Source organism: Zosterops lateralis (genome assembly GCF_965231275.1).
Source record: "Zosterops lateralis genome assembly, chromosome: 1".
Lineage (NCBI taxonomy): Eukaryota > Metazoa > Chordata > Aves > Passeriformes > Zosteropidae > Zosterops > Zosterops lateralis.
The window spans coordinates 47,367,700-47,381,338 of record NC_139762.1 but is presented as its reverse complement, the minus strand read 5'-3'; the positions used below and the strand labels follow the sequence as shown (position 1 = coordinate 47,381,338).

The 13,639-nt window shown below is 41.1% G+C and overlaps 2 protein-coding genes across 13 annotated transcripts in view; one reads left to right on the top strand and one right to left on the bottom strand.

The window, feature by feature from the left end:
* Positions 1 to 8,337, bottom strand: part of BBS9 (Bardet-Biedl syndrome 9) — a 292,981-nt gene extending 284,644 nt beyond the window's left edge. For 4 of the 8 annotated variants that reach the window (XM_083855192.1, XM_083855190.1, XM_083855193.1 and 1 more), the window contains exons 1-4: positions 8,125 to 8,337; positions 6,966 to 7,086; positions 3,492 to 3,642; positions 1,800 to 1,864 (exon numbers count right to left, since the gene is read on the bottom strand). In XM_083855192.1, the coding sequence (XP_083711318.1) occupies positions 1,800 to 1,864; positions 3,492 to 3,642; positions 6,966 to 7,077 (328 nt within the window). In that variant the 5' untranslated portion in view covers positions 7,078 to 7,086; positions 8,125 to 8,337. The remainder of the gene's footprint in view (positions 1 to 1,799; positions 1,865 to 3,491; positions 3,643 to 6,965; positions 7,087 to 8,124) is intronic. The other 4 variants (XM_083855196.1, XM_083855195.1, XM_083855189.1 and 1 more) reach the window with 3 other exon arrangements.
* Positions 8,338 to 8,676: 339 nt separating this feature from the next.
* NT5C3A (5'-nucleotidase, cytosolic IIIA) overlaps positions 8,677 to 13,639 on the top strand; it is a 28,090-nt gene continuing 23,127 nt past the window's right edge. Inside the window, exon 1 of one of the 5 annotated variants that reach the window (XM_083855467.1) lies at positions 8,677 to 8,929. In XM_083855467.1, coding sequence (XP_083711593.1) covers positions 8,792 to 8,929 — 138 coding nt within the window. In that variant the 5' untranslated portion in view covers positions 8,677 to 8,791. The remainder of the gene's footprint in view (positions 8,930 to 13,639) is intronic. The other 4 variants (XM_083855473.1, XM_083855468.1, XM_083855470.1 and 1 more) reach the window with 4 other exon arrangements.

Genomic DNA, 13,639 nt, shown 5'->3' with positions numbered 1-13,639 from the left:
TTCAAGGAACTAGCACAAAATAGAAGTCTTTCTAAAGTTCCTCTTTCAAGATTCAAGTTTTTTCCTGAACCCCATGAAGAAAGTAATTCATTACATAAAGTTATGCTTAAGGACTAATATTAGCAAACAAAAAAAAGTAAACCAAAACCTTTGAGAACAATCACATCAGCTGGAAAAAAGGTGTTTTGCGCTAAATCCTACCACAGCTTTAATTATACAAAGATTATTCCAACAACAACTTCAACAACATCCTATGAAAGATTTGTAGCTTATGGTAACCTTTTAGGCAATTTCTCCAATCAAATCAAACAGTTTTAAACAATTAGCCCTAAAGCTTTTCCACATGAGAGAAAAAACTGGAATAGACATGAGGGGAAAAGCCCTGCTGAGTAGTAACTAGATAATAAGCAATATTTCAGGATAAACAAGTCAGAAAGTAGTCAGTCTCTGTACATTGACTGTAATACAATATGAAGGCCGTACTTTAGTCAGCCCTGAAGGATGCTTTCATTTGTCAAAAGAAGCAGCATAGTGTTTTTTTATTATGAATAACAGGTATGCTAACATGTATAAAGCAAGTAAAGATTCCACTTTATGAATGTGTAATTTGCCTTAAAAGCATAAAGAAGTAATGATAGTTATTTCTCAAAGGAGTTCGTTTGAGAGTACCCACTCAGATGACAGAAATTACCATTAAAGCATGAATGCTTACCGACTAGTATGAAAAGTCTATTAAAAGATAACAAAATTTTACTTTTATTATTACTTAATTGCTTAAGCCATGCAGACCAAACAGCAAATTATAACAACTAAAAAATTCTAGACCTACTATAATAGGCTCTCAATGCAAATTTTAAAATAAATTGTTTTAATAAAAATTGTACTGGTAGGCTACAATCCTAAGGCATAAACACTACTACAGCCAAGAGAAAGCAAGAAAACTGCAGTACATCTAAGAATCCCTCCTCAGCAAAAACCACTTTCACAGGTGTCTCCAGATAGGCAGAGAGCACATTTTTGTAACCTAACTACAAGGCTGTAAATAGGAAACAAGCTACAAGAAAACCATGCTCTTGTAATGAAAGGAATCACAGAGTGTGTCCCTGCATGGAGAAAATGAACACCATGTTGTCTATTGAATTTTGAAGATGGGTGTACCATTACTAAACCTCCTAAATCTGTGCTTTGCTCTGAGCATATAGAAGAAACAAAATCAAAGCTCAGAATACATATTTCATTACTAGACTCATCACATACATAACATAGAATTCATATATAGAATTTCCAGCCAAAGGCAGTAGAAGAAAGAGGATTTAATACAAAACACTGTGGTTTTACCTTCTTACTAGTATTAACCTCCTAACTTCTCATGGGCTACCTCACCAATGTTCTGGCTTTCTAAAAAATTATCTGGACTTCTGAGTTCAGAAAGAATAGTAATTGTTTATTTTTAAAGAGCTAAGTAGTTTGGCATTATACAGCCATTTGTTCATTAGCATGTCAAACAATAACACTGCTTCATAAAACCATAATGAGAACTACTTGCCCACAATCACTGCTAACCACAGACCATCACACACATCACAGCATCTCCAGGCATGGAGCAGATCAGCAAACCTCTGCTAAACCTAATTACTAATGTCTCCTCTTCATACATGGGCTTGAGTGAAAGAACATGACTGCAGATCTTCATTCAGTGATGATGAGCAAATACTGTATATACCAAGTTTAACATTAACCCAATCCAAATTTTAGAATACACTTAAAAATCACTGGAAAGCTTGGATCTGTAAACTAACCTGAAACAGCATACACACAGAGTTTTCGGCAATGCAACACAGCCAGATGAAGTCCTTCAGTACCACTGTAAAGAAGGGTATAAAGAACACATATTTTCAGATAAATGCAAATAGAATCCATACAGGATAAAATTCAAGTAACATTGAAATTGCTCTTATGCGTAAGCCAAATGCAAAGGTTTGGGTGTTAAACGCTAGCACAAAAACTCAGAAGTACCGATCTTCCTCAATTCCTGCTGAAGCATTTGGAGTTAATTCCAAAATCAAAATTAATCCTTTAAGAACATATTTTGAGATTCAAATATGAAGAGAAATCCAACTATTTTCCCAATTTAGTTTGAAATTCATTTGAGATAAGGTGCTGTTAATCCTTGATAGAGGGACTATAGGTGGATCATCCCTCCAAACAAGCATTATTCAGCAATATCAGACACTACTTTTTTTAAAGTTCACTTTTGAACTAGCTACATGGAACCTTCCAATCCTCATGTTCTTCTTCCTCCAAATACAAATAGTATTGCAAGGAATGTGTTTCTGCTGTAAATACAAAGAATGCTCTAGCTCATTTCACAGAGTAAAACATTATCATTTCTGCAAAGGGTCACTCTGTGAGTACTTGACCCTTTGGTCTCAGAGCATGAATCTTTCCCATGGTTAGTACAGGTTTTACTTTCTTTTTTTAAATTAAGTTCATGCTACAGCATTAGAAGTTCAAAATTAAAATGAAACCTTCAAGAACTAATTACTAAACTAAAGTTTTCCTAAGTAGATTCTCTTACAACCAATTAACGATAAGGTGTTTTCCTTAGAGTCACAGTATCTCTCCTCTACCTGGCCACTTGTTTCCACTAAATTCATTGGAATTAGGAATCTTCTATCCTCTAACAAACAGGAAACAATCGGCCAGTATTACATCCTAGACCATAACAAGTTAGTCAAATATTCTTAATGCTTTAAAAGAGAACCTTCAATGTTAAGTTTTTCCTGTTCTATATACTTCTAAAAAAATTGTATAACTATCTGGAAGAGTATCCTCTACATATACCTTAAGTAAAAATTCTCTCATATGATGATTCAAGAAGCAGATCAAATGCGTATTCTAGGATTCACAGATGTGATAATTGTGACAGAGGAGGTACAACTGACACCAAAGAAGGCTTCAAGCATCAGCACCTCGTTATCTAAAAGCTTCTCACACTTTTTCTATGTAGTCTCCTATGGGCATCTCCACACAGCTTGGCTCTTTCTCTCCTTCTCTCTCCCTTCTGCAGTTCCAGCTCACTCCTTCCTGTCCCTAGCACAGCCATTTAACCCTGTCTGTCCCTCATACAACATCTTACCATTTCCATCCCTTGCACAACCTCCTGTCCCTCTCTCCTCACAGCATGGCCAGCAGACTCCAACCGATTCCCCACCAGCTAACTCACTCTTCTATCACACCCATAGCTGTGAGGGCAAGGCTGTTCCCACCCTTTAGTAACTAACACAGCTGCAATATATCGGGGACAAGGCTGTTCCCACCCTTTAGTAACTAACACAGCTGCAATATATCCGGGACAAGATTGCCTTCACACTATCTCTGTCTTCCCACATAGTTTTCCATCTAGAAACTGAAAACTCACCCCCAAAGCAAAGGAAGAAAATCACATTTAAGACTTAAATAAACAGCACCATAGCCTGCCGTTTACTTACGAAACAAATTTTCCTACTTCCAACTGCAATATTGGTTCTCGCAACTGCACTTCCAAGAGCAAGTCTTCTGGTTGTACTTCATCTCCAGGTTTCACAGGATGTGGATTAAAGATTCGGAGATATCCGTTATAACTGCCCACAATAACTTTATCTAAAATACAAACAAACACACAAACAAAAACAAGACATAGGACACTACACAATACAATAGCATATGTGGAATTCAATTTGCTGCAGAGTGCTTCAAATAATACCCAAAAAAGACAGAATATTGACATGATTCAATTAATGTTCATTATGCTCTGTCTTCTAGTTTAACTTTAGCAATTACATTTTTTGCAGGTTTGTGACTATCTGTCAGCACCAGTGATGGCAGCAATAGGGTTGAGTGTTTATGGGTAAGAATCAGGGAAAAGGCCAGTGAGGCAGATGTTGCGGTGGGAGTCTGTAAAAGATCACCCAATGAGGACAAAAAGGCAATGAAATAGTCTTCAAGCAGCTTGAAGAAGACTCATAATCACTAGTATTCCTTACTCTTGTGGAAAACTTCAACTTACCAGATGTCTGTTGAAAATACAACACAGCAGAGGGGAACTGCAGGAGATTCCTGGAGTGTATGAAAGATAACTGCCTTACACAACTGGTAAAGGACCCAACTAGGGAAGGTGCCCCAATGGATTTGCTGTTTGTGAACAGAGAAGAATTTGTAGGTGATGTGATGGTTGGAGGCTGCAGTGGGCAAATCGATCACAAAATTTTGTTTTCAATTCTTAGAGAAGGAAGGAAGGAAAACAGCAAAAGGGCTGTCATGGACTTCTTGAGGGCAGACTTTCACCCATTTAGAAGACTGGTTGACAGAGTCCTTTGGAAGGCAGTCCTGAAGGGCAAAGGGGCCCAGGAAGGCTGAACATTTGTAACAAAAGAAGTCTTAAAGGGTACAGGGCCAGGCCGTCCCCTGTTTGCAGGGAAGAACACCATCTTGGCTGCACAGAGCTTTGGCTAGAACTCAGGAAAAAGAGAAGATATGACTTTTGGAAGAAGGGGCAGCTGAATCAGGGGGGCTGAATCAGCTGAATCGTAAGGTTATGCAGGAAGAAAATTACAAGGACCAAAACCCAACTAGAACTTAATCCAGCTACTCCCATAAAAGACAATAAAAATGTTTCTGTCAATACATTAGCAACTAAATGATGGCCAAGGAGAATCTCCATTTTTTTTTTTTTTATATGGGAGGAAACAGAGTGACAAAGGAAGAGGAAAAGACTGAGGTACTTAAGAGCTGCCTTCACCTCAGTCTTCAGCAGAGTAACAGTTGTTCTCTGGGTACCCAGCCCCTGAGCTGGAAGACAGGACCAGGGAGCAGAATGAGGCCCCCATAATGCAAGGGGAAATGGTCAGCACTCTGCATTGTGTCATTTAGACACAAACATAAGTCTATGGGAGCAGATGCGATCCACCCGGGAACACTCAGAGTGTGGAAGTGCTCACCAAGCCACTCTTCATCATTTATCATCAGTCCTGGCTGACCAGGGAGCTCCCAGTTGACTGGAAGTTAGCAAATGTGATGCCCATCTACAGGAAGGGTCAAAAGGAGTCCAGGGAACTACAGGCCAGTCAGCCTGACCTCAGTACCAGAGAAAGTCATGGAACATATATCATCTTTAGTGCCATCATGCAGCTTGTATGGGACAACCAGGGGATCAGACCCAGCCAGCAGGGGTTTGTGAAGGGCAAGTTCTGTTTGACCAACCTGATCTCCCTCTATGACAAGGTGACCAGCTTAACGGAAAAGAGACAGACTGTGGATGTTGTTTATCACAACTTAAGCATAGCTTTGACAGCATTTCCCACAGCATTCTCCTGGAGAAACTGGATAGTCACAGATAGAAACTGACTTAGGTGCATTGCTTGTTGGGTAGAAAAGTGGCTGGGTGGCTGAGCCCAGAGAATGGTGATGAATTGAGTTACATCCAGGTGGTGACCAGTCACAAGTGACATTTCCCAGGGCTCAGTACTGGGGCCAGTCCTGTTTAATATCTTTATCAATAACCTGGATGTGGGGATCAAGTGCACCCTCAGTAAGTTTGCTGATGACACCCAGCTGGGTGGGAGGGTTGATCTGCTGGAGGGTAGGATGGCTGTATAGCAAAATCTGGACAGGCTGGAACAATGGGTTGAGGCCAACCCTACGAGGTCCAACAAGGCCAAGTGCCAGGTCATTCACTTCAGTCACAACAACCCCATGCAACACAACAGGTTTGGGGAAGAGTGGCTGGAAAGCTGCCCAAGAGAAAAGTACTTAGGGTGAAGGTTGACAGCAGCTGGAACATGAGCCAGCATGTGCCCAGGTGGCCAAGAAGGCCACTTGCATCCTGGCTTGTATCCGTGTGGCCAGAGAAGTATTGCACCCCTGTATTCAGCACTGGTGAGGTTGCACCTCAAATACTGTATTTAGTTTTGGGCCCCTCACTACAAGAAAGTCATTGAGGTGGTGGAGCATGACCAGAGAACAGCAGCAAAGCCAGTGAAGGGCTTAGAGGTGCACCAGGGGCTGTAAAACCTAGATGGGCTATTAGGAAAAATTTCACCAAAAGGGTTGTGAAGCATTGGAAGAGACTGCCAAGGGAAATGTGAATCACCAACCTTGGTGGTATTTAAAAGATGTGTAGACATGGTGCTCAAGGACATGGTTTAGTAGCAAACACAGAGTGTTTGACTCAATGATCTTAAAGGTCTTTTCCAACCTAAATGACTAATGAATTTCTACTGAAAAAGTTTGTACACCAAATGATTAACATCTCAACTTTATTCAAATTGTCCTGAAAAGGGAAAATCTTACATTAAAATAATTTTAGAAGAGTATGGCAGCAAGGAATCAAACTCAAGGACCCCTACTGGGCAAAAATGAAGTACCAAGGTGAACATGATATCATAAAGACACCAAGAATTTATTAATTTTTTTTTAAATACACACACAAAAACTCTCCCTGACAGCAAAGATCATTTCACATTATTAATGACTACACAGAAACACAGGATTTACTCAAGCAGAGTCAGTTACTTCAACCATTTTCCAGATCAAAAGGTTTGTTTATTTGTTTTTCTAACTTCTTAACTTTTTAACTCTCACCTTCCTTCCTTTCTTCTCCCCTTGGGTTTTTACAAGTCACAATGTGTTTGCTTCCAAGACTAACTGAAAATTCATTATTGTAAAGATATCTACCAGTGGGGGAACAAGGCATGAGAGAAGTTACTAGTGAACACAAGCAAGAATTAACATATTTAGCAGCTTACAAATATAAAAAGACAGAGAGCACTGAATTTGTCTTCTTAAGCCTACAAGAACACAACAAAGACAGCACAACTAAAACTAACTAGCCAAATACCCTGGCTAACAAGCTTTCAGCATGCATTGGTCAAAGCAAACCTACAGCTGTGTGGCTTAAAAGCCAGCATTTTTAAGTCTGAATTTACCTTGTCCACTGCCACTATTATCAACATCAGCAACACACAGACAGCCTTGGTCAAATTCTTCCTTTTTTCCAAGTATGGTGGACCACCAGTCTCTAGCTTTAAACAAGGACATTCTTCTTTACTGAAAAGGAAACAAACCATTGTTAAAGTTTATACTAATACATGTAAATGTTTATTAAAAAAACTTTTTGTTTGTTAGCAACAGGTTTCCTTAATTATATTATACCTGTCATTTTCACATTGCACTACTGTGAGTTAAATAAATGTTAATTCCAGGTGTTTGGACTTTCTGGTTCAGAAAACAACCCCAGGAATCTTACAGTCACTAGTTAAATTAGTGGTGATAGACACTACCAGTTATAAGAAGAAAATGCAGCAAAATAAGAGGCTTCTGAGAACTATTAAACGCTAAATGCTAAATGCCTTCTGTTACAAGCACTAAGTAATAAAAAAGTTTTCAAAGTCACAAAACTGAGGTCTCTTCTCTTACCAAGGAGTACCAGTAAAAATAAATAAATAAACAAATTCTGATGCAAGTCTTCTGCAAGAGAAATTATTTTTAGACAAGTAAATGGAGACATAAACAGAAGACATCAAAACTTCCACCGCATAATCGCCTTGCAGATGCTCCAGTGACACGACTAAAGAACTCGGTCACACAGGGCACAAATCAGCTTTTCTGCTCCCTACCTGATGTTATTTTAAGAAGGGGGGAGGGAAGGAGCGAGGAGAGTAATCCCTGTGCGGGCAGCCTGACAATAACATTATCCCGGTTCAGAACTCCCACCCCTGTGGGTGCCTGTGGACCCGGGAGCCCAGGGGGGCCAGCCACCGGCTGCTCCAGCGGAAAAAGGGCAAAAGGTGGGGGTCCTCTTTCAAGGAAACCAAGTCAGGCAAACAAAACCACTTATTTTCCACCTTTTTTCCCGTCGCTATGTCCGCTAGGCAACCTGCTGCTGCCAGGCGTGGGCTGGCACAGCACAGCACAGCACAGCCCTCCACACACACACACCCTCACTCCCCCTCACAGAGCCCCTGAGCAGCGCACACAGCACTGCACCCAGCCCGGGACACGGAGGGACACACACACAGAGAGGCGGACACGCACAGAGATCCCCGTGCAGCGTGAGGAGGCAGCCGGAGCCCGGCGGTGGCTCACCTGGGCGGGAGGCGGCAGCTCCCTTGGCACGGCGCAGTCCCAGCCGCCCCCCCGGGCCGGCAGCCGCGCTTCCTCACAGGAGCTCCTCGCTCAGGCGCGGCCCGAGGCGAGGCACGGAGCAGCAGCAGGGCTGCAGGGCTACAGGCGCGTTCCCACCGCCGCCGCCATCTCCGGCACCCAGCCCTCCCCGCCGCCCGCACCAACCACTCACCGCCCCACGCCCCGCCCCGGGGGGAGCTTGGGAAATGTAGTTTGGGGAGCGCCGCCATGGGCCGTTGGGCTCTCTCACTTCGTCCTGGACTTGGGGGGGAAGAGCAAAGAAGAGAAACATTTCTTTTATATTTTCTGAGAGGAAAAAAAAAACCAAACAACCCTAAATACTCGACTACATGTGCTTTTTCTTCTTCAAACCTCTCACAGAACCCTCTTGCTCTCGAGGCGCCCGGCTCTACCCGCGCGTCCACCCTTTCCCTCCCCCTTTTCCCTGTGCCGTGGTAGGGCCGGCAGGGGGCCGGGCCGGCGGGGCGCGTGCGGCGCCGTCGTTGCGGACCGGGCGGTCGGTGAGGTCGGTGAGGGGGACCCGGCGGGATCCCGCTCCTCCGCCCGCTCCGAGCCACAGCCGCGCTTCCCCACAGCGGCTCCCGGCGCCCCGGGAACTGCTACTACCATGGACAGGACCGCCGTGGCCAAGATGGGAGCGGTGGCGAGCGCCAGCGTGTGCGCGCTGGTGGGCGGGGTGGTGCTGGCGCAGTACATCTTCACCATGAAGAAGAAGACGGGTAAGAAGACCAAGATCATCGAGATGGTACGTGGTAAAGAGGCCGAGAGTCCCTCGGGCCCCGCACGCACGGCCTTCTCCTTGTCCTTCTCCCTACGCCGCGCCCGTGGAGCCAGGCGGATATCCATGGGACAGCTCACAGAGGGGGGACCTTGAGCTGGGTTTGGGGTTTCTGTAGAGACAGGCGCTGCAGGCAGGAGCAGCTGCTCCCCCTCAGCCTGACCCACTAGCGCGGAAAAAAAGGGTCTGCGCCGTCCTGCCCTGTCCCGCCCGGCCCATACCGACCTGTAGGATACATATGTGCCCGTGGGTCTTGGTGGTGATTTACAAGCCTGCTCGCAATTTGATTAAAAGCAAAATGGACACGCGCACACACGTGTTCAGCCATCTGTTGAAATTGGGAAGCACAGTCTGTGCAGGGTTACTATAAAAGGAAGATGGAGCTCGCTCTCTCTTGCTGCCCTTTTGTACTTGTTGTTTAGAAAGTTGTCTAAATATCTGCTTATAAATAACTGGGTCTTAAAAGATCTTCGTTTGGACAACGTGCTGAATATGTGGAAGTCCTTCAAATTTTGTGATTTGGACACCACCCTACTGAAGAACTGAACTGAAATCATCAAGGCACTTGTTAGCCAGGGGGTGTTTTGTGATCTCCCCTGCTGAATTTTACTGAAAGCTCTGGTGTTTTTTTTATAATTGCACGTGGAAACAGATTTTAGTAAGAGCTGGGACTCTGTATGTAAAATGCGAGCTGCCTAAATGCTCCCTTGGCCACGCATTGCCAAATTCATGCAGTGCAGTTCGTGATAACCTGGGTCCAAAGAAGAATCCCACTTTGAGTTTTTGCTAATTGTGGAGATATCACTTACTTATGAAAAAATACTGTTTCTAGTTATCAGTCATGTCGTCTGACACTTTGGAGGGGGACACCTTGCTTTCTAGTTTCTCCAAGCCCTCTTCCAACAGCTTGTGGGAAAGCAGAAAGTTTGGATTGCCACTTTAGAGAGGTTTTAGATCTATTGCTGTGAAAAGGCTTTGGACTCTATAGTAGGATTTTACAAAACTCGTTTGAAAACTTACAGTGGCATAACACTGCTTAACCATAAATTTTATTTTATTTTTTTTTTTAGTTCTAGTACTATAATACCAGAACTTACTTATAAGTTATATGGACAATAAAATAACAGCATCTAAAAGCTTGATCATATGAGTGCTCAAAAGGCAAATGCAATAGTTTCACTAACTCATGTTTGTAATACCTGATTTGAGCTGTAGTTTGGAAAGCACCTAATAATTGCTAAAATATATTTATATTAACTTTATGCCCAATGTTTAAGTGGTGTTTTGTCTGGGAAGACTTGAATTTTGCCAAGATTTTCCATTTGGTAAGGGAAAAAAAACCCCATCATGCCAGTGCTAAATCAATTTATGGTAAGTGATTTTCTTAAGTATGTACTTCAGATAACATTTTCAGAGCTATGCCTTTGGATACAAACCTGTGATCCTAAGTAAATATTTCCAAAATTCCACTTCTAGAGTTAGGGCTTTTCTCAGCTTTAAATTGCAAGTGGAAAAGTAAGTTTGTTGAAAGCATGTCCGATTTCTCCTGCAGAAACATTTTATCAGTTGGATGCAACACATTCACACTCAGAGAGTGAACATTTCAACTGATATTCAGATTAGCAGCTTTCTCAGCTAGGGAACATCCTTAGTTCTAAAGATGCAAGTCTTCTTTCTTGAGTAGTATTTTCAGTGGACATGTATTCTGGCTTTTCTTTGAAATAAGTGAAGTGGTTGTGCTCAAGGAGTTGAGTTTGTCAAGTATGGGCAAAAATGTGTACGTGCATTTTACTTGAATATGCTGCATTCTGAAGAACTTTCTTTTATCCACCAATGCAGATTTGATTCAATGTTTGCCATTTACAAGACACTGTATCAGTTTTATTTTATGACAAGAGAGACCTTACTTTGAGCTGTGGAGGAGAAGATGCTGTTTTCCAGTCTGTACTTGGTGTAATTTAGGATGGTGGTAAGGAACAATACTGCCTTATTGAAATGTATTTTCTTCCAATACCAGACTAGTCTTCTGTATTAGATTAAAATTATGGGATCATTCTTGTATTTTCAGCAGACTTTTTTTCAGATTTTCAGCAGATTTTCAAATTTTCTTTGGGGAACATTACACTTTAGTTTTATATCCACATTAGACTCAGAATTACCTTGATGTGTAACTTCTATCAAAAACAGTAGGGAGCAGGCCTATTTATACCTTAGTTACGTGAATTAAATATTATTTCATTCTAATTAACTACAGCAAATTTTTAAGAGTCAAATTTTCTGAGTCAGGATAAAGGTAGATGAATATAACACTCAAGTGTAAGTTAAAAAAAATAAAGCTGTCTTTAAGTGCTAAAAAGACAGGGACTTTTACAAATCAAATAGAACATCTATAAGACAAGTTAATATCAAGGATTGTGATGCCAAGAATGTTTATCCTGAAGAAAAGTGAAAAGGATTCACAAGCACTGTAGGAAAGGGTAACCCTCTCTCCTTGCTGAATACTGAAATCAAGTAATTCTTAAATACCTAGCTCACGTTTCAGTAGATGAATTCCTAAGCACACCAATTAGCCTGGTACAGATATTCAAGCATAATGGAGACATCTGAAAATTACTTCATCTTATTTGAGAAAGAAGGTTGAAATTTATAAGTGAAATGTCAATATTGTGTCTTCATCCAAGGTGTGTAGCTTGCAAACAGGGAGTTTCCCTTCGGCACTCATGAATGTGGACAGAGTTACTTCAGCTCCACTTCTGAAGTAACAGAGGCATTAATAGTAATGGTCACATGGGCTCACTCTGTGTGGTAAGAAACAACCGTCTCTCCAAACCTTCTGTTATTTGTGCAACTGTATAAGTGTTTCCAAAGCCAGTGAAAGCAAAAGTTAGCCGCAAGGTTGCTAACTTTAATTTAAAGGAATGGTTAACTATTAATTAGCTTTTCAGAGTAACTTTTTAGAAAATGTTTTCCAGCTGTTTTAGAAAGAGATTAAACCTCACCGTGACATTAAATCTTTTGGATTTTTCAAGCCACAGACAAGTTTGCAATTAAGTTGTGGATTCCTATACAGCAAATAGTTGTACTGCCAATATACTTCAATTTTTGATTGCTCTTCACCGAGCCTTTTATCAGCTCAGCAGAAAACAGGTGTTCACAAACTAGAGCCAAAAATATTGCCTAAACCTTTCAAAAACATTCCCCTGTAAGCAGTAGTACAAATTAATTAAAATATGGAGGTAACATAAGAAAAAACACTTCTTAGAGGAGTGACAGTATTTCTTGTTGTCTGTTTCATAAACAAAGTTGTTAAAATCTTGGGGGTTTTTTCAGCAGCTTCTTCCTCATTCTTTGGTTTTGAAGCTTTTTATTTTATTTTTTTTTTAATTAGAATAAGAAACATAATAGAGCTTGTTGAAAACTAGAATAACAGAATACCTTAAATTGAAACTTCTTCTCTCAGGTTTGTTGTCCAAAAAACTGGGCAAATATGTAGTTACATTTGTCTATTTCTCCAATCTGTGCCTGAAGGGAGCAGCGTAATTACATTAAAAAGAGACTTTGTATCAAAGTTCAGCAACAACAAAATCAACTTCAAAGCAATTTCTCAGTTTACAGGAAACATTTCAACCCCTCAACTCTCTCTGGACAGTGCACTTTTTGTTTTAAAGAAGGAAAGAAAAGCAGAGATTTTTGCAGTGTTAGAGTTTACCTTGAGGGAAATAAGGAAATTAATAAGAAGCAAGGAATTAAAAAATAAACCAGTTATTTATAAGCAGATATTTAATTAATAACTGCTATTTATCTACTTGCCTAAGAAATAAAGGACCATTATCTGTCAGTATGACTGCTAGAGGGGTTGGGGGGAAGGGTTTTTTTTTTTTTTAATTATTATTCTTTTACCTGGCAGTCTCTGGTGAGACTGTGTTCTTGTTTCATAGGGCATAAGAGCATTTGTGCCACAGATGAAGATACAACTGGCAGCAATCACACAGCACTTCTTTTTTCTTGTCTTGTTGCTGGTAACTAGTTGTTATAGTAACTGTGACGTTACTCTGACAAGTTGACCTCCCAGTAGAGTAAAAAGCAGAAGAGTATGTAATGTGTAACATACATATTCAGGAATCCAAGTGGTTGGTATTTGCAACTCCCTCATGTGTATTTTATTTGTATACAGAGCTGAAGAAGGGTTTGAGTCTGAGTAAACTGGAATTGCTAAAAGGGGAATGGAAGGAAGATGGACTCCCTCTAATGATGCCTTTGCAGGCCATTGTCACTGTCTGGATTCACTTGAGAGCCATGCAGTGATATGATCCATTTGGGAATAATATTGTTCAAAAAGAACGGCGCTGTGATATGTGAAGCTAAGTAGTGAAAAGTGAAAGAACTGCTGAGGCCCAATACCACTGCTGCCTACTGACATGTGACTGAGAGCCCTTACATTACTAGAGTGTTAGAATTGTTTTTAGATTATTGCTAACATTTTAAAACCAAGTTAAATTTGACATGGGTACTGGAGATGCTATGTAACTATTTCTATAAACCTTGGGGTTTGTTTAGACTGTTCCTCAGTAGAGAAATCAATTGATGGTGGTGGACACCAATTACTAAAACAAGTTTGTTTTGCCCACATGCTGTTTGCAGGGATAATCATAACATGTGCCACCTAGATAATGCACG